The sequence below is a fragment of the Taudactylus pleione genome, unplaced genomic scaffold (assembly GCF_031769625.1).
Source record: "Taudactylus pleione unplaced genomic scaffold, aTauple2 ptg000201l, whole genome shotgun sequence".
Taxonomy (NCBI): domain Eukaryota; kingdom Metazoa; phylum Chordata; class Amphibia; order Anura; family Myobatrachidae; genus Taudactylus; species Taudactylus pleione.
This window is the reverse complement of record NW_028284603.1, coordinates 11,325,254-11,347,039: the sequence shown is the minus strand read 5'-3', so window position 1 is coordinate 11,347,039 and position 21,786 is coordinate 11,325,254. Positions and strand designations below refer to the sequence as shown.

General features: G+C 40.0%; 1 protein-coding gene across 2 annotated transcripts in view; it reads right to left on the bottom strand.

Moving 5' to 3' along the window:
- The window catches only part of MEIS1 (Meis homeobox 1), a 168,928-nt gene that overhangs the window by 95,759 nt on the left and 51,383 nt on the right, over positions 1–21,786 (bottom strand). For both annotated transcript variants that reach the window (XM_088477252.1, XM_088477253.1), the window contains exon 8: positions 1,562–1,707. In XM_088477252.1, the coding sequence (XP_088333378.1) occupies positions 1,562–1,707 (146 nt within the window). The remainder of the gene's footprint in view (positions 1–1,561; positions 1,708–21,786) is intronic.

The window sequence follows — 21,786 nt, the reverse complement described above, 5'->3', positions numbered from 1 at the left end:
AAATAAGTATAGAGTGTTTATTACACACGTTCAACTTAAGATGTGTCATATCACTTTTTTTGACTACATTTTGCTGTGTATTTAATAATAAATTATGATGTAAATAGTGACTTAGGTTTGTTCATATTAAATTACTGCCATTTGTTATACAAACATTTAAAACACAGCATCCTAGAGCATAGTAGGATTTTGTTTCATGTAGCTGTTAAAGGTTTCCTATATATAGTTTTACTCTGCACATGGTGATATTTTATTTATTTCTTCAAGTCTTTTCAACAATTTGAATAGGGCACCAGCTATTTACACTGCATGGAGACCACCATGTTTGGGCATTAAAATGATTTTGCTGGTACCTTACGAATTGTGTTAAATGGGATGTACTGGCAAAATGACTCATAATTAGCTGAATATGATGAGCAGTAACTAGACTTTGTATGCGCATCAATTTAAATGATACTGCATGGAAGCCATAAAGGCTATGAAATGAAAAATTACAGAGGAAAAAATCAATTAGATCACATGTTATCCATATATCAGCGATGCATGGCTGCGCGCATCACCGATTATTATTGTACCGCAAAGCTGCAGATTTTCCGGCACCCCTCTATGGGATGCAAGAAACAAATCTGTGATATTTGTGGTCGTAAGGTGCTAAAGAACAGGGACAGAGCACCGGCACCTCCAGGCAATCACCGATAATTGAATACCCCCCACTAGTACAACTTTAGACATGCTGCTTTACCAGCATATTTACAGTTGTAATGCTGAATAAGTTAATATAGTATAGTCGACATGCCAACACCTGCATTCCGGGATTGACATGGTCACTATCGACATAGTGACTCTCTCCTTCCCAAGTCCCCATTCCTTTAGCACAGACGGTGTAAAATTCTAACAATAGCTTATGCAAGCAGGCAGCTTAGTGATGATGCCAGTCCTAATTGTGTAAATGACATAAATTCTGTAGGTAGTATGTTAACCATGTTGACATGCCGGCCCCTGCATTCCGGGATTGACATGGTCTTTGTCAACCAAATGACTGTCGATCCCGTAACTACTTCCTGTGCTAAAAGTTGCATAGGCAAGTGCATGGAGCATTACAGGTGTAATCCCTCCACCCTCTGAGACGGTAACACAAAATGGAGTGGGAGTGGGTGGGACAGACATTCCATATGATGTACTGCAGTTTTTGTTACCGAGAGCAGCCAAACAAAACAATTCTATTTCCGCAGAAGGTATTGATATATCTTACAAAGTAGCACTCAAAGGTTACAAGCTGTATTGGCCTATCACATTTCCTTATAGCCACTTGTTTAAAAATGAAATTGCCATTTACGTACTGTCGTAGATTATTATTTTTAAACATTTATATGTATACTAGATCACCCAATATTTTACACTAAGCGGATGTAAAAATAAATAAATATATTAAGAAGACTTTTTAAACCAAAAAGTTCCAAGGAGGCAATTCACAATATTAGACACCTCCATGTTTACCATAAATTAGCATGAAATTGGGGCTGATGAAGCTTTGGTAGAGAATCGCTAGGAGTGGACTTACCGTTAGATGTTGGAAGAGCCATGCCCTCATGATATTTGTGGCCACTTTGGGAAAGATACCGCGCTTTTTATGACGTTTTTTGTCTTTGTCTGGGTCATCGTCATCCCCCGTACTTGGAGAGGCTACACTGTTGTCCAAACCGTCGCCTGTAAAAACACAAATAATTTGGAATTTGGTTACTTTTGTCTTTGGATGAAGTTAACAACTTTTTTGTATTGCAATATAGGATCTTATTCACAAAAAAAGCTTTAATATTGCTGAATATTGTTGGTGGTATTCTTGGAACTAAATAAAAAATGAAAAGTACATCTAATAAAACTATGTTTAACAATTATCCACGTTAATGTTATATGCCCCCGTGCATTACACCAGATATTGCTGCAAAGAGGTTGAGTAATCAGATTCACGGTGCTTACATAAAGGCTGCAACAACCAACTATCCAATCAGCTGCTTTAACTTTGCGTTGTTGTGCTGGCCATATACTAGTACGATGTAGTACAATGCGATTTATCATACATTTTCTCTTGAACTCCCCGGCAGTCCCGACCGAACGATTTGGTGCTTTTTAACATACATACGATCTGCATACAATTACGATAGATATTATGGGCTGCACATCTGATCATACGATACAATAGAACAGTGGAGGGAGCGTGCATCGGATCGTATCCTACCTAAGTGCTACACAATTTCCACACAATTCATTGTATGAAGAGTCTAAAATCGGGCAATTGGCCCGAAATTGCGCAAGTGTATGGCCATCATTAGTGTAAAGGGGCCTATCAATGAGGCGACTTGAAAAACTGAACAACTAGCGTTCAGTCCTTCAGGTCGCCTAGATGCGGTGCCCGCACTGAACGTCCTTCAGTGCAGGAGACCGACCTCCTAACTGTGAACATGTGGAACCTGACGATTGTCGTCAGGTTCACCAATATGTTCAACAGATAGTCGGTGTTGGCAAGGACCCAGCCTGCACGCGAATCGCTGGTCCTTGCCGGCTATCCATTAGACGACTTTCTGAACGTTCCGACCAAAACCTCCTGATTTTGGTTGGATCGTTCAAAAAGTTGTCTAATGGAAAGGCCCCTTTAGGGTGATTTGCTTAACCCCCCCCTAAGTTGTAGCATAGAAGTCATATTTTCTACTTTTATATAATGGCATCCTATACAATGAATGCAAGCAGCATTGTAGCTGAAGTGCAATTTGAAATATCATCTGAGTACTCAAATGAAACTGGTGGTTACATTTAAACATGTTTAGCATTAACATGCAAGCAAGAATGCCTTGTTTAGCCCAGACCAATATTCAATATACAGTATGTAAAATTGTAGCATGTTGACTATTTAATGTAACTTAAAAGGAATTCCAGATGATTGATATGATTGTATTATTATTATTATTATTATTATTATTATTATTAGAGATATGTGTGGACTCCCCTGTTTTGGTTTTTGGAAAAACACCCTCAAATGTTATGATTTTGATTTTGGCAAAACCACCATTAGGTGTTTTGGTTCTTTTCTGTTTTGGATTTCTTTAAAATTTCTAAAAAAAATGTAGGCCTGTTTACAGGCAATTCAATCCCGAGATTCAGTTTTTAAATCCGAGTACCGTTCTTACAGCAGACCCGACCTGGGACTCTGTTCTACTAGGAACCCCAAACATGATCTGAACCGGGACTCGAATTGACTTGGTACCCCAAAGTTCGGGTGTGTTAGGTTTTCACTTATTTACATTGCACAAACATATTCCGCAGCGCTTTACAAAGAATATTTGGCTATTCACATCCATCCCTGCCCCAGTGGAGCTTACAAACTATATTCCCTACCACATGCTCACACACATACACATTAGAATAACATTTTTGTTGAGAGCCAATTAACCTACCAGTAAATTTATGTGTGGGAGGTAACCAGAGTACCCGAAGGAAATCCACAAGCACAGGGAGAATATGCAAACTCCACAGTTAGGGCCGTGGTGGGAATTGAACCCAAGACCTCAGTGCTAAATGAAATCACTCACTAATATCAATCGTCAGTTATATAGGTGGTGGTATGCATTATTTCCACCAGAAGTGCAAATAAAAGGATGTTATTATAAAGTCTTCTGATGCTCTGGCTACAATAAGAAATGGGAAAGCCCCGCTTAGTTGCCATGAATAAGAGCATATGATTGAGCTGGAAAAAAGCTCTTTTAATTCAAAACTTGGAGTATAGGCTACATCGGACATAAAGTATTACCTAATAAAGATTTGTTACTAGAATTCGGTATTTATTACAGAGTAAAATTAGCCATAGTACTGACCTCACTAAAAGGCTTTCATTATTTTGGCCAAAGCCTGTCAGCTATCAGCTATTACTCTTACACGCTCTGCTATGGAATGCTATCAAACTAAGTATTGTCATGCTGCATGCAGGTACAACCTGTGTTATGGGACATGTGGGTAGGCTGACAGATTCTTGTGGCATAATAGCTCTTTGTATTTGGAAAATAGGCTGGAGCCCCTCTCCCCCCTCAAAAAGGAAAACAGAGAGAGAGAGAGTGAGAGAGAGAGAGAGAGAGAGAGAGAGAGAGAGAGAGAGAGAGAGAGAGAGAGAGAGAGAGAGAATAAAACGTGAAAAAACACAACTGCATGTTGGTAAAACAAGATTCTCCAAAGCCAGCTATAGGGCATAAATGGTGATCTTAGACCAGGCCGGGCCAGCCTGTGATCCTTCGGCTCCAGGATATCCTCCCACCGATCAGCTGGTAAAGCATACTGGGACGTGTAGTTTCACAACAGCTGGAGAGTCACAGGTTGGTCAAGCTTGTCTTAAACCAGCTGGTTGCTCCAGATTTGCTCTCCTTTGTCAAGCAAAAAGTTGTGTAAATCACTAGTATACAAACACCTGTACCAACGCAGCTGGAGATTGGCCTGATCCCGTAACTAACATGTACAAAAACTTTCCACATTACCAATGAGCCATTTTTTTGCCTGACTTAACATATATACATAAGAAAAAAAAAAAAGATTGCTGTTGATGCTCTAGTACCCTAACAATGACTCTCCTAAAAGTAAATCACTCCTCAAACCTGAGCTGTTTGTGCTGGGATTTTCCTATTCTTCTCTGTAAAACCATGAAAAATCTAAAACAGCATCAAAGAGGCACAGATCCGTAGCAGCAAATCATCTGCGCTTATCATTTCAATGAGCCAGTCTACTTTGTATGCTAAAGAGGAGCCATCCGAAAAGAAATATACATTTGTTGATTAAAAAAGCAAAACATTTATTTCTTTCTTTTGAATTTTAATTTGCTTCACGCCGTCATTTCGGCCCTCTCAGGCCCGCTTCCAAATCTGAAATGATATTAGAACGGTGAAGCCCGTCCTGTACTTATAATAAAGACGCAGATTGATTATTTATGGAAATATCTGCTACGATCTGCGAGAGATGGCTTTTTATGAAGCTTTGTGCATCAATAGATAAACGAGGCCTTAAAACAGCCTTAGATTCCCATTACCTCAGGCAAAAGAATTCCTGAAAGCATGCCTTAAGGGCACCTGAATTATATACTCCATTAGGAGAGGAAAACCTGTCTGCGTTCCGTGTATAACACTCAACAGAAGCTTTCCTGTTTATTTCTCCTTTATGAAAGCAGAAGCATTAAGCACAGAATTTTTGTAAGTGAAGACTTATGTAAATACAATGAAGAAAAACCTTTCAAGCCAAAGCCAGATCCCCCTCCTTCAATCTCTGGCAAAGTGACCTATCCCAAATAAAAGGTTTCTGTTACATCATTAGGTCAAGCCAAAAACAGCCCAGGCTTAATGCATAGTTTGTTCTTCCTACTGTTTTTAGGCAAATACAGCGACTTCTCTCCCATCTGGGAGGGAAATTACACTGCTGAGCTGTAATCTAAGACAAGATTTTCATTGGAAGCAAATGCGTTGGATCCAGTGTAAATACTGAGGCGTGTTCAGAAAAGCTAAAACAATAAACCCCGTGCTCTTGTCCAACGCCGAGTTAGAGAAACAGAGGGAAGGAAAAGCAAACAGCGAGGAGGAATATTTTGTCGGGAAGTGTTTTGATAATAGTAGATTGTTAGATTAGAGGTTGAAGCATCACTTTGCTCATCTGAAGCCTAGCAATGCTCCAGACTAATAGGAATTAGCCGGCAACGCTCTTGTGCGGGACGCGCCCTATCATAGTAAAAGGACGCAGGTTTTTTGCATGCTGCTGCTATCCAGTATATAACCTGGAGGTGTGATGATATAACAAGCGCATGGTAACAGCTAGGAACCACATTTGCAAAGCAAGAGAGGAAGAGAGAGAGAGAACATGTCAGAGGCTTCAGTCCTGGATCTGACTTCCCCTGCTGCCAAATGAAGGCAAATTATAAGGCGAACTGAAAAGGTGGAAATAATCACAAAAATGATGCTAGCCCATACACAGGCATAGACCCTCATTAGTATAACAGTAGGCTCCACTGGGTGATTTCTACTCGATTTGCTCATGCCATGAGGTAGTGCCACAGGGCAACTTTGGCCAGCTGCTAATGTTTTCTGACAGCTTCTTAGCAACTAGTGCTGGCCGTGTTGTGGCGTTTGCTAGTGACAGAAACTGAAAATGTCATATTATCTGCCCATGTGTCATGAAGTCCGTGTGGCAATTAACTAGTAGGCCAGTGACTGAGAGGCCAGGGGCTCTTAAAAATGGCCTGTGGCAATTCTGGACCAAGTATGCTCATATTTTTGCATGTGCGTTGCCCATATGCAACATTACCAATGCACAGATCTGCCTGGCACTACCTTTGTCTGAATCCCTGATGAGCTGGGTGTCCTTCTGTCTCATCTCTGCAGAGACTGCGTCTCATTAGGTGCTGCATGGCCTTATCAGCGGCTGCATGGCCTTATCAGCGGCGGTAAAGGTAATTTGTCTTGATATAATGGTTTGAAATGGTGCTTTAATTGGCAATACCTCATTTTCTGTTTTTGAACGCTGCCTTCAAGAGGTGCTAGGTTTTTGTTTTTTTTTCTCCTCTCTCTCTCTCTCTCTCTCTCTCTCTCTCTCTCTCCCTCTCACAAATTAGTCTAAAAGGATTTAGGATCACTGGAGCAGACTCATTGCCTGTCAAATTGCTCGGAGCACAAGAACTCTGCACGGCAACTAGACACTATTTAAAAAACATTGAGCCTGTAACAAGCATGAGAATAGCTGGGCTCCCTCATTTCAGCTCCCAAGCTATCAAGACTATCCTCGGTGTGTCAAACTGTCAAACCTTTCAGCAGTGCCATTTGCTCTTTCAAATAATATTCAGGACTTGTTGTTAAAAAAAAAAATGATAGGCCGCAGCTCTAGTGCAAGGGGCCTGCCGACAAAGAAAGGAATTCGTCCAGCAAGTTCTCGACGGGCAATTTCTTAGGAGACCTAGGCCTATTCCCATAGAGTAATGCAGGTGACCTGTACAACCTCCCTTGCTGTCAGGGGGGCTCAGATTTCAAACACGCTCAAATCAAACGTCCCATAGTTGCCTATTTAAGCACACCCAGGCATTTAGGCCATGCTATCTTGTTCCTTTCAAGAAAGGATAAAGCAGCATTTATAGAATTCAGGCCATTCAATGGGTCAAACTGGCCATGTCAGCAGGGGTCCCTCTCATGCAGGTCAAGACTCCCCCCTCCTCCTCCTGCAACTTTCCTTCCCACAGTCCATTGGTATTTAGAGGAGGGAGGCACAAAGTTCTAACATAAATTTCCAGGTCATGACAACGTTTTTCAGTATTTTTCTTATCAGATCTAGGAATTATTTAACCTAACAAGATTATTGAGGCAACAATGTAGCAAAGCTGCTGACCGCATGCAGAGCACAGACGCTAAAACAGAATAGAAAGAGAAGGTTCCTCCGATACTTATACAGTATACAAAGCACAACCAGACTGATCTGTAAAATATACTTATGCGATACACCTATAGGCACATAAATATGGGTGCACTTAGACAGATCGCATTCTATCTGCTTAATAACAAAGCATGACCAAATTGCTCCATTTTATTATAGGCTGAATTTGTTTTCCCTGCTCCGTGGGTAGAGGGTTACTTAATTCATTTATGACATCACATAAATAAGAGCTCCATCAACGTGACAAAGTTAAAAGGGGAAGAAAAAAAAAAATGAGACAAGAGAGAGCTGTGAGTTTAAGAAAATAGGGTAAGTAGGAGGTTTAAGACTTGTAAGCAAAGTGCCAAGCGGGAGCAATCCCTTAGAGGACCATTAACATACTGAGGGCATTTTTATAAGGCATTGTAAAAAGAGCTTAAAACTTGTAAAGAGTAATGTGTTAAAGAGTTAAGTGGTGCACAGTCATTTTCACCATGGAAAAAAAAAAAACGGGCCACTTTGTTGGGGGGCCCCTAGCTTTGGGACATGCACAGCTGCAGAAACACAATAAAGCACATATGACTACATAAACTAAAGCTTAATTGTCACAGCCAGGCATAATGGACTGAACTAAGAGCAGATTATTTTATTCCTCTGAAACAGTTTAAGGCACATGCTTTCAACAATGCATATGTAATTAAAAGCGTTCCTTCACATGGTCGGCTACATTGGATGCATTCGTGTAATCATGTACAGCCTAGATTTCTATTATATTACAATTCTCCTCTGCACCACAGTGATGCTGTAACTAGTTCTGTATTTGCTGTGCTGGCCACATGTAATGCTGAGTAACCTGCACAGTGCTGTTCTCCATTTATAGCCTAATCATATTGGAGAAAGTAGATTTTTTTCCTGATGGCGGGGGCCTTTGTGCATCTTGTTGTTAACTGCACATGCAAAAAAAGCTTTGAATATATGAAACGCTGGAAAATAAAAAGAATTCAAATTTGGTGGTGGAAGCAGGAGCAGGAAAATGATGTCATTAGGCCACGCCCCTGTCATCATGCAATGCCACAAATTTGGTGGTGGAAGCAGGAGCAGGAAAATGATGTCATTTGGCCACGCCCCTGTCATCATGCAATGCCACAAATTTGGTGGTGGAAGCAGGAGCAGGAAAATTATGTCATTTGGCCACGCCCCTGTCATCATGCAATGCCACAGATTTGGTGGTGGAAGCAGGAGCAGGAAAATGATGTCATTTGGCCACGCCCCTGTCATCATGCAATGCCACAAATTTGGTGGTGGAAGCAGGAGCAGGAAAATTATGTCATTTGGCCACGCCCCTGTCATCATGCAATGCCACAAAAATGCAGCAAAATGCATTATCATGTACCCCAGCCTGCTCAATGCGGACAGGATGCGGGAGGGAGGGTGCCCCACTCTTCCAGTAGTCTGTAGGACTCTCCAGAAATTTGGGAGTTTCCCAGACATTTGGGGAGAGTTGCCAAGTATATTATTATTATTATTATTATTGTATTATTATTATATTATTATTAATAATAAAAATTAAAGAAAAATAAAATCCAAACTCATATGGTCCTTAGACGTTTCCCATCATATACACACAGAAGCGCCAGACATTTAAGTCATATTTGCCTACTTATCCGGAATTTCTGAGAAACCTGAAGTTATGGGAGTTTTCCCAGACACCAGAAAGCTGTGTATCGTGTCACCATGTCCCTGCTCCCCAATGCTGCAAATCACACTCGTTGATACGATTAATCGCACAGTGCTCTCTGCACCTACTCTCTGGCATCTCTTGGAGAACTTTCCTAAAATATTGGTAACTATGAACTAAGCCTATAAATTCAACAGGAACTAATGACATCACATATACATGAGGTGGGTGGAGGAGGCATAGCTAATGGTACAGGGTACTGATATTTCAACATAATATATTAAACTCATACTTGCTGACTTCTATATTTCCCAGGGAGAAGAAGCAGGTGGGCGGTGTTGGTGATTGGGCCGGACGGTTTGCATCATTAAGCCCTGCCCCTTCGCTGTAATTTGACACGAATGCCGCATTTTTTTATTAGGGGGTGGGGCCAAATGGCGCGATTCTCATAGAATGGTGTCAATAGGGCCCGTCCCCTATCTCCGGACCTGTCAATCACCGGGCATATTCCACCATTCTGCCTTACTTCACTAGGAAGTGGGCAGAATGCGGGAGAAGTGCCTACACTTTCGGGGTGCGGGGGGTTACCCGAAAAATCGTGAGCCTCCTGCAAGGTCCCGGGAGGGTAGTCAAGTATGATTAAACTACAGTTTTAAAAACTTAACTTGTGATTTATGTTTATAGCCTGGACAGTATCCCAGGCGCATATGCTGTATGTACAACTTATGAATTGTTTCTAAGTTAGCATTTTGTCTCAATTGTCAATTATTTAATAAAAGTATTGATCTAAGCATCTAAGGTGTCAGTTGCCAATGTGCACACGCCATATATAAATTACTTTACACAGTTATACCCCTTTTCCACCAAAATTCCGGGTCTGACCCGGAGTTGGAACAGGGTTCCTATCCGGGTCAGACCCAGAATTTAGTCGGCGCCAACTCAGGATATTCCCGAGTCGGCGCCGCTGACACCGGAGTCGGGTCTGCATAGACCCAGCTTTTCCGGCGTGAAAGTGGACGCTTGGAGATGACTTCATCTCCAAACGCCACTGAAGCCGGACCAATCGGCCGGCTTGTGGCGCACTGCAGGTCATCAAGACCCGGAGTGCGCCGTACACATAGCAGGGTTTCACGGGTTACTCCCGTGTTAAACCCTGCTATTTACCTGGGTTGGATTGCCGGGTCACTCGACCCGGCGATCCAACCCTCACCCCTTTTACACCAAGGAGCTGCCCGGGTTAACCCTGCAATAACCCGGGTTTTAGCTCCGGTGTAAAAGGGGTATTATTAATAAAATGGCATGGAATAGATTAATGTTATATAAATATTCTACATTCCATTATTATTTAAGATACAGTTACTCAAGCCTTATTTGGACTTTTTTTTTGTAATCAAAATAATGTTATTATGCATGATACATTCTTAGGGAGAGCTGTATAAAGCCTTGGAGAGAGATAGAGTGGGGCAGTTGCCAAAAGCAACCAATTAGCGTCTAAATGTAATTTCAAAGACTGTGCTAGATAAATGAAAGTTAGAAGCCGATTGGTTGCTTTGTGCAACTTTGCTTTATCTTTCTCCAAGGCTCGATACATCTCCCCCCTGGACTGTCAAACTGCACAACAATTTGGCTTTGGTAATTCAAAGTGCAGTGCAAGCATAATACTCATATATTTCCATCTAGGATTGCTACATGTGTATATGACAATACACAAATATTCATACATGAAACCTGATTTATTACCATATAGAAAGTAATTTGTGATTCCGGGGTCTATTCATTATGTTAATTATCAATAATTAACATACTAACTCGCCACGAGCGCCAGAGCAATTCAACATCAAAATCAGCTGTCTCCACGAGCAGCTTGAGCAGTGAATCTTTTCGCAAGTGCACATGCGTGACCTACAGGTCACGCATGCGCACAAGAGTCACGATGTCCGGTGTAAGGAGCTGGACAGGGGCGGAGGGATGATGAATTCAAGTGTTGTTGAATAGACTGGATTCACCAATTCTGCATTTTTCCTCTGATTTAACAATTCACCAATCCACCAATATGTGCCTATTGGCAGATCATTTACAGTGACTCACAGATCATTTTCATCCAAAGATCAAATCTGCAAATCCCGGAAGTGCACATTTTAATAGTAAAATGCTAGTAATGATCTGCAAATTGGCTGATTGTTAACATACTCTAGCAATCTACAGTCCCGATGGGTGGAAATCTGCGATCTGTGAACCCCATAAATTGCTGATTTTATTTTTTACACAATCATCTGCAAAACATAACTGACTGCTGTTGTATGGGCCCCTTAACCTGCTGAATACAAAACAATAAAATAACTCTCAACAAGCCACAATATTCTGTAACCAATGATCAGATGATCAGTATGTTCACAGCTGCACAGAGGATATCAGTGTAAGTGAGAGATGATCTTGTCAGAGGCAGTGATTTGCATGTTTGAGCAAAACTGCTGTGACTGCTAATATAAGGAGGGGAATGTAGGCAGTAGTAAGCAAATGACTATAGGCCGGTGGGGTTCTAAAGCCGCCGAGATTTTGTATAGAGTACACAAATTTAAAGCAGCAATGTTTAGTAAGGCAAAATCAGGTTAGTTTTGCCTTACTAAACATTGCTGCTTTAAATTTAACTGCTAACGTAGCAAAATGTCATCAGTTTCTGAATGCCGCACCCTATTACATTTGCCCCCATGACTTATATAGCGGAAGGAGCAGGGTCCCCTAACAGCAGAGTAATAGGTCAGCCTAAGAGCAGAGTAATATGTCAGCCTTACAGCAGAGTAATATGTCAGCCTAACAGCAGAGTAATATGTCAGCCTAACAGCAGAGTAATATGTCAGACTCCTGATATGGGAAGAGTGTGGTGTCACATTCAGCACTTTATAAAATACAGGTTATACATCTAAGTTGGTTTTTGTTATAAACTTTGAGTACAATGATAATAACCTCCATAGTGCTTTGTTCCTGGGAAAGAACATAGGGCCTGAATCAGTAAGGTTTGCAACTGCGATTGCAGCAGCGATCACGCACGCAGTCTCATTGCGAAAAAATGCTAATGATTGCAATTGCAATGCCATCGCAGCCAAACATAAGGATGCCCACTTTACCTTAATCACAGCTGTACTTAGGAAGTCTGCGAAACAATCGGTAACATTGAGTACAATCACAGCCTCACGCACACTTGCACAAGGTCCGCCCTTACTCAGGAGTTGCTAACCTCATCGCACGTATTGAAAGCCCAAGCTGCGTTTGACTGCGCAGTGGATAATTTATGCACGCCCTTGTAATAGCGTTCAAACGCACTGGAACCCCTGTGTTTTGCCGACCATGGCCCCCGTCACCACCCCCAAATGGTCACTTCCTGTCAGTCACTCATGGGTCTGTGTAGTCACTGCGATCGCAGTGGAGTCTTTGCGCACGCACACTGTGATGCATACGCATGTGCAGAACGCATCAATCGGCCGATTGCGTGCCTAATCGCAGATCGCTGATGAATCAGGCCCATAGTGGGCAGTGTGCCAGCTCCCAAGCAGTGAAGCTGTAATATGTAGAGGGATTCATGCTGACAGCGAGCATAGTGCATTTAGCCGTCTAGTCGGGCAGTCAGGCTGGAGTGCTTGTTCATAGGCCACTGTTTCCTCCACATCACATCTCTTACCACACTGAAGCCTGGAGGCAGTCTGACGTTCTCTCTGGGGAACCCCAGTTTTTTATTGTTTAACATAGTGAACAAGGTACTAAGTAAGAAAACAAACAGAAAAATGAACTGGTCTACCTTAATTATTTCTTAGAAGAGCAAGTAACCTGGCAGCACTTACTCTATATAAACAAATATGTAGAAAAATTGGGTCCTCTGTACCTAGTGCCTTAGAGCAATATGTTTTCATTATATTAACAGAAACAGTACTACTTGGAAATACAACAAATGTTCATTTTAAAGGTGTTGTTGAATAATCAAAATGTGATTTCTTAATTTTATTATGCTGTGTGAATTCCATATAACTGAAGCCTATGTCATGAGAAAATAATGAATATGTCTTAGTACTATATTATTTATGCCTTTGCCTTCCTAATATGTTTTGTTGTCATTAGAGTGTGGTTCCTACTTTTAACCTCCAGATGTCACTGTTGCAATTGCATTTTATAGAAAACATTTGGCCAATGGCTAGATCTCATTGTATATAGCAGTGCAATGCAGTATATAGCAGTGCACAGTGTGACACCTGTAGACTATAATATAAAAAAAACCTAAAACTGTTTTTTGCAAATCGATGACTCACTGTGATAGTCTGGAGTGTAACTAGACATTTATGTGGGCCCCATCGCAAAATTGTCTAAGGGCCCCCATGAACTTCCCATGGTTGTAAAACTGACATACTCACAAGGGGATTTCACAGCAGACATGCAACCCCCTGCTGCGGACCCTGCAGCTGCTACTATGGTAGTAATGCCTGTTTATAGTAGTACCCTTGTTCTAATAACTTGGAGTAGCTCAATAAGATATGTGCATGCATTCAAACCAATTATACAAACCTGTTTTATGGGGCATATGTACCAAAGCTTGATGTGAGATAAATTTGTGAAATATATATGACCAACCAATCAGCTTCTAACTTACATCTTGAAGGCTGTGTTTAAAAAATGATAGTTAGGAGCTGATTGGTTGGTGAGTAATATCTCACAATTTTATCTCACATCAAGCTTTGATACAGATGCCCCTATATATGAAAACTTTAGTGTGTACTACATAACTTTCATATCATTAAAAAAATGACTATATTCTGTTCACAAGCGAGAATTTTTAGAGTGAAGAAATACACAGACTAATAGAATTATAACAGTTCAGGTCACAGTCCTTGTAGGTCTGTAACATTCATTTATTCTTACAAAGAAACAGAGTCCGCACACTGCTTTTTCCAATGTAATCAACATATTAACTTGTTCGTACCAATTCACAAATGTAAACATAGCAAGGGAAAAGCATCACGAGATGTCTCTTTGGTGTCTTCTACATTTTAACATTTAATCAGTGACTGATAAGGAACAATGACTAAGAAAACAGCCGACATACTTGTGGTGATTGGGTTCATTTTAACGGTATCTCCGAGTGAATTCCCTTCCTCTCAGATGTGGACTCTAGATCAAGTAAACTTCACACAATAGGTCACATAGGTCTCTACCTGTTTACAAAAATGTTTTCCTTATAAAGAGGGCTTTCAGCATAACAGAGACCAAGTTATTATAATGAAAGGAAGCAGGCCCATAGGATAACAGGCTCAAGGAACTGAAACACAGAAATATATATCTTTAAAGAAGCTGTGCCCAGCTATGTTGCTTCATATTGACATATAGTAATGTATAATCAAACAACAGTAATCTACCCCATACCACAGTAATCTCAGGCTCAAACTACATAAGCAATACATACTATTCATTCCCCACTTTGGTGATGCTAACCACCCTTCATGTGCAACAAAAGTCATTTAAAGACGAAACAAGTTAAATCTTCATTTAAAAAATCTGATGAAGCGATATCTTTAATGCACATAAGAGCGATATATAAGGGAAATAGTGAAGCTTGGTCACCCTGATTGCACTGAAAACCCTGATTATAGATATGTATACTGTACATAATAATGAGAGGTTTAAAGCACAGGTAAGCAACCGGTGATAGAAAATTCAGCTTGACCTACAATAACAAGTCAAAAACTATAGGTTGCCCAAAAAAGAATTAGAGCATATCCTGGTAGGGCCTGGTCAACAGCATACTGTATAGTATAAAGATTAATTTAAGGTTGAATAACTCACAAACAAATGTGACTGACACCGGACCTCCACAGAATTAATGGATGGAAAAGGGGAGGCGTGATAACAGTGTTATTTTACTTTTGAGAATAGTTTAAATGCAAAATGTATATCATCTTATTTTACTATAGCTGAAAGAGGAATAAAATGAATCAGCTGTTCAGGGCAACTTTGAGCAATCTATATTCCCAGTTGTTTTTTTAATACTATAATTTTCCAACTTAGTTCAGAAGGAACAGGCTGGTGCAGGGCAATATTACACAAGTATGGTCGTTGGGCCAAAGTAAAGGTGCCACTTCCTAGTTCAAGGACGGGCCCCTAGGCCCACACAGGTTGGGTATGAGATCCCAGTGGTCTAGATGCTGGTGGTCAGAATACCGACAGCAGCATCTAAACAGGTCAGAATCCCGACACAAGTAGGTAAGTGTCCTAATCCTAACCCCGAACCCTCCACCTTAACCCTTACCCACCTTTCCCGCAGCCTAACCCTAACCCTCCCGTCCCACAGCCTAACCCTAACCCTCCCCTCATGCAGCCTAACCCTACTCTTCCTCCCCCCCGCCGCCTAACCCTCCGCCTAATTCCAACTACTGTTGGGTTTCTGGTGCCGGTATTCTGACCGCCAGAATCCCAACCACCGGGATGCCAACTCCATCCCAGCCCACACACATATATATATGCTGGGAAGATTTTCCATTTTGAGCGATCAGATCAGATCACATTTAGAACATTCATTCGGAACGCTACACATGATGTACCACTGGGCTGAATTGGTTAAAATTGACTTAACTAGCGGATCTGGACTGTAGTCTGATTACGGCTTCCCCAAATCAGTTTCTAAGGAATGCAGAGTTCGACCTAAAATCTTAATTCTGTCATTATTTGTACAATTGTTTGCTCAGGGTGAAAACCAACAGCTTTTGAAATGTATCATTTTTTTCTCATATACCTTAAAATTTGTGTTTAATACCTGGCAATGCAAAAGAAAATGCAACAGAGTTTATCTGAATGTGGTTTCTAAAGCTGGGTAAGAGATTCAAAAAAATGAAAATGAGCTGTAATTAAGTGCTAAAGCTTTGCCATCAAATGCGAAGCATATTTTAATTTATTTGCATACCAACATTGAAATAGATGAGGAAAAATGCTGACTCATGTTAAGATCTAGTTTTACTGATGTGCAGATGCAGTCACACGGCCGTCAGATATAATCTGGTGGGACCTAAGCACTGCTGGCAGCTAATGGCTAAACATACATTCAGAACTTTCCCATTGGATGACTGAATATAGCAAAAAAATCAGGGACATTTAGTCGTGATTTAAGTTTGGATAAAACAAGGATTGTGTAAGTAACCATTTAATACCATTTTCATGATACTTGCCATTTTTATCTTCCATGTAGTTTCTACAAACTTGTAAATCTACCCCAAATACTAATCAACTAGTTCACATGGGTACAGATGGTGGTGGAACTACCGTAGGTCAGGGCCAGTTAAAATGTCCCAGATAAAGGTATACATTTAAGTTCTTTAAATCTTTTTGGGGCAATGTATGAAATCTTCTAAAGGGTGGAGCAGAGGACATGTGGAGTAGTCACCCATAGCAACCCGTCAGCTTCTAGCCAGCATTTTATCAGCTACATTCTAGGTTGAAGTTTGATTGGTTGCTATGGGCAACTTCTCCACTCTTTAGAAGGTTGATACTCCTCCCCCTTTACCTCCTGATGATATTTAGTGACTGCAGAAAAGCACAATGCACAAATGGGAGTAGGCAGCAGTCGGTTGGAACAAATTGAAGACACAGGAGTAAAATAATTAATATTAAGTGGCTGACATCGATTTTAAGGACCTATACTGTATAGTGAGTGTCACACTGAAAGCATAACACTCTAGGAGAGATACTACAGAAGATATAGACTTATTTTTATAAATGTGTCTATTCTTTTCTATGTACTTGTACATGATGGGTGCAAGTCTTATATAGTAGTCTGACATACTACAATGAATGATAAAATTGAATCTGCCATTTTTGGTTAATAAAACAGACACTATACTGTTTGTATATAACACACTAAAATCAGGGTTTCAATGAGACTGGCCAAATCTTACATTTTAGGCATCCATATAATATGTGTTGATAGAACATACTTGCCTACTTTTGAAAAAGCATTTCAGGGAGATTGTGAAAGCAACACCTATGAGAACGGTGGTAAAGTGGGTGTGTCCTGCTACATCTGAGGGGCGTGTCATAAAATTGATTTACATCCAAATTTAAATGAGCCCCAAAGCAGTTAATAAGATCTACTTGTTGATGAAAACACAGTGATACTATTCAGAAAATGTGCCATAGGGGTCATTGTGCCTGATAACCAATGTAAGGAAATTATACTAATGATCACATTTGAATGTATATATATATATATATATATATCTTTTTCTTTATATAACAGCTTCATAATGGGGTAAGGTGCAATCAGGGAGATTGCTATACGTTTCAGGGAGTCAGGGAAATTGCTACTATTTCAGGGAGTCTCTCTGACAATCAAGGAGAGTTGGCAAGTATGTGATAGAGTTCTATTGAGTAATCTATTTTAAGTAATTGTATCATGATCCCCATTATGTATAGTGTTGGCGCTTTAAACATACAGGATCACAGCAATCTAAAGGGTTACTCTGGAACAGGGTAGCAGAAGCCATAGTAATATTCACATAAGATAGAGTATCAGTACCTTTTACCTGAATGTGTCAACTGCGATAAATCTGTTTCTGTTCCCTTACATTGTGTATTTATCTCTAAATAAGTCTACTTATTACATTTTAAGTGATATTGATTAAATAAATAAATAAAATAAGAGCAGTATAAAATGCACCTGGCTGGATTGTGGATGATTTCGGGAACGTTCATAACCGGACAATGCAATTTATTGAACGTCACTCAGAATTTCTGCGCTGGTTATGTGCACAAAATTAGGATAAACGGATTAGAGCTGCATTCTAGAATGCTGATAAAGAAAACTGTGGTGGAAATAGCATGGCGTAGAGACCCAAGACAGAACTATTATATATGATTTAGAGCCTGGCACAAGGAAAGATACAGATGTAATTCTCTAGCAGCTCACTGCCGTCAGTATGGACTGTAGAAGTGGCGCGGCATAGAGGTGAGTGGCTCTTTCTATCCTGCTAATTCTCTAAAGTGGATTTGCATTTTCTAAGAAATCAGAATAGGTCTAGTCGTTAGCATGATTTGGCAAATCTGTCTGGTGTTTATAGCACGATATGGGTAGATGTACATTGGAGAGAATATAGTGCAGAGAAATAAAGGGCGGGATGCATCGAAGCAGTTTTTGCGGTCAAACCTCCGAAAACTACGTTTCTGGATCTTTGGCCGCTAGTTCCAGAATACGATACATTCCAGGGCTTGGAAGCGGTGGGCAATGCCATTTTTAGATGGCGTTACCCTATTCGCACTTCCCACTGAGAGGGATCCAATCAAATCGTGGCGTATGCGTCTCTCGATGCATGTGCAGAAGGACTCCTGGGTCCTAAACCTGGAAGTCCTTCTATTACCGGGAGAGCTGTCATTTGTGATTTTTTTTTCAAGCATACGGCGTTAGTAAATGCTGTAATGCTTGCATCCCACCCAAAGTACAAACCAATCAGCTCTTACTGTCATTTTACAGACTGAGTTTGTAAAATGTCAATTTGGAGCTGATTGGTTAGTACTTTATCTGTCTCCACTTTATCTCTCTCCAAGGCTTAGTACATCTATCTCACTGTTAACTCTGATACTTGTGCACACTCACTGCACTTGGTCTGATAGACTTTCACTGTTTAAGGGGTACAAGGCTAAATACAAAAAGTCTGGATAGGGCATTGCCTACTTCTTTTCTTCTCCTAATTAATCGGATCTTTCCCATGTTATTAAAAAGTAGTAATCAACCCTCATCTATCAATCACTGGACTAATTTCAATTGTCATTTATTATTATTATTATTAATAATTATAAATACATTTATTAATTTGCTCTAAGCAGTATATGTGATCTATAATGTGCGATCAAGGTGTACAACTGGCATCACAATGAAAGTAGTAGTTGATAAAAAAAAATTAAAAAAGTTGGTGCTAAAATCAAGGCCTTTTGCCTAGTAAAAAAAAAAAAAAAAGTCCTGCACTTCCACCTAAAGTAAGAAATAACTTAAAGTTTGCCTTTTCTTGAGCCTATGTGGCCTATGTGGGTTAGTTTGATTTTTGTAACATGTGACAAAATTTTGTGTTTGCACTTTTGGCACTCGGGCCAGCCCACCATTGCATGTAGATTGTTATGCTTAAGGACCGCCTCGGCCAGCCCATCACAAAAAGCAAATAATTGCCTTCTCTAAAACATGCCACCCTGCTGCTCAGTCCTTTTAAAATACAAATAATAAAAAAGGCACAAACCTATTTACAGGACATCACAATAGATTAAAAGCAATTGAACAATGAAATGCGTCACATCATCAAATCTTCTAGTATTGTGCCTTTCAGTTTTACTTGGATGAGTAAAATATATATATGTTATTAAATACTATATTTAATATATTATCATTGACTTTGAGATACCCAAAATGTAACATTGTAAAGAAGCAACTTTTCTCTGTGCTCAATACAGAAGATATTTAGGGGGGTATCTCTCACAATTCTATCTCTCTCCAAGCTTTGATAAATAACCCCTTAGTCTTTAAACAAAGAATGCGGAAAGTTCCTATAATATTCTTTCATCTGAAATCCACTATTATGCCTTTTATATGCAGAACAATCAACAATATGGACTCTTACAGCCAGACCATCAATTTAACCCCCCTAAGCCCATCTTATATTGCAGGTCACTTGTGAACAAAACAAGTTAAAGAACAACAGCAAACTTGCGCTTAAAAGACCTAAATTTAAAAGCAGGCAACAGGAAGCTTTTAGTTGGGAAGTTGAGGTTTAAAGTACTCAGCAACAAACAATGAGCAGAAGAGATAAAGATGTAATGGAAATGGTACGGAACAGACCTTAGTAACTTCCTGCCAAAGCTGACATGGAGCATGTGTGCTGCCATGATAGGGTGCAGCAAAGCTATTTTGCTTGTATTTACTGGAGGTATTTGTTCCTGTGCAAACCCTATAAAAACAAAGGACGGTGGATAAGCAAGCTTTGCCCTCTCGTGTTGCCAGGTCTTTAGGCTTAGCATGTATCACATATTTCATCATGGTAACGGTCTATTTGTTCATATTGTTACGTTGTAACTAGGATTAGCTTTCACTTTATCATGCACAACGCCTGGGTCTTGCCTGTCTGTATAAAAACACCTCTAGCCGTCCCTCTCTAAGAAGTCACTAAACAGGATCCTTCGCCCTTTTCTCCAACCATGAATAACATTTGGTGGCTTCTGCGTTGCCCGTGGTTGTGACGACAATGTTAGCCTTTGGGTTCTGGGTCAGGACCTCCGCCATTATTATATCCCATCACTTTATGCCTCCTATGTTTATTTTTTACCTTCCTCCCAGAGCGCCAGGTATCTGTGTCAGAAGAGGTCTCCTCAGTTGCAGGTCTGTTTGGCCAAGGTCACAGACGGGGCAAGCATTTCAGCAGTTGTTAACACAAAGCTTCCACTGGGCTCTGCAAAGTCTCCAACAACGAGTGTTTCATCTGCAAATATACTTTCTATCCACGCCGGATTTTTTTTTTCTTTTCTCAGTTTAGCAAGAACTAACAAATCCCCTCCCTGTGAAGTGGTCTCAGTGACAAATAAATAGGTCAAACACTCTTAGTTGAAACCCAAGCAGCTAAATTCTCCAAATATGGAAACATAATGGATTTTGCTTGCTTAAAGAGGCTTTTAGGAACGGCATTTAACTCAGTTGGGCGTTATTACTTTAGTGCGCTATACAATGTACACAGTTAATATGCCTTCAAACATTAGGCCTTCTTTTTTTTTTTATAAAGTAATCAATTGTTATAAAAATTGATTTTCTTATATGCATGTGAGAAATGAATTTAACGTAATCAAATATGTAGCAAAACAAATCATATTAACTCTCATAAAAAGCATCAGGGTCAAAATATGCCTGGTTAATTTAATTGAATGTTATTTGAGACTTCTGCAACTATATTATTTTATATAATCTTACTGTGCAGAAATTTCTCTCCCCAGACTTTAGCTTCTCAAACAATGTATCTCTGTTGAGTATTTTACACTTGAATATTATCACCAGGAGAGCATATGGCATAACCATAGTGGGAAGCTTATCTTCATCTTCTTGTAAGCTAAAATTAGTTCAAACGGCTTTGCAGCTCTCCACATGACTCCAGTTATAATGTTAATAAAAGAAGCGTACACTCCATACTTTTTTAGTTACAGCCGTTGTGCAAAACGCTGGGCTTTTATTGGCCTAAAAATATTCTGTAAAACAATAAAACACACCAGTTTGTCTATTTTGTTCACCATATTTCTAACATATGTGTCAAAACGCTATCAAATATATACATTAAGAAGATTTAAACATTTTCCAAAGCTGGCAGACAGATCACTGGATATAAAACAAACCTCAGATTAGTCTGTGATGCCATTGCGGGAAAACTTTGACTAACTTCTAATCCATTACTTGTACAAAATGTTTTATTTAGTGGTTGTGCTGGAAAAGTAAATATTTGAAACCTACTGATCCAACAATACAATTATATATAAAGGTTTTGGCTTTGGCAAAACCACTCTCAAGTGTTTTGGTTCTTTTTCAGCTTTGGTTTTCATAAAAATGGATGAAAACAGCTAAAATCATGTGACTTGCACCTCTATTTGTTCCTATAGTATTATTAACGCGAATAACGTTCATGTTAATAATACTATAT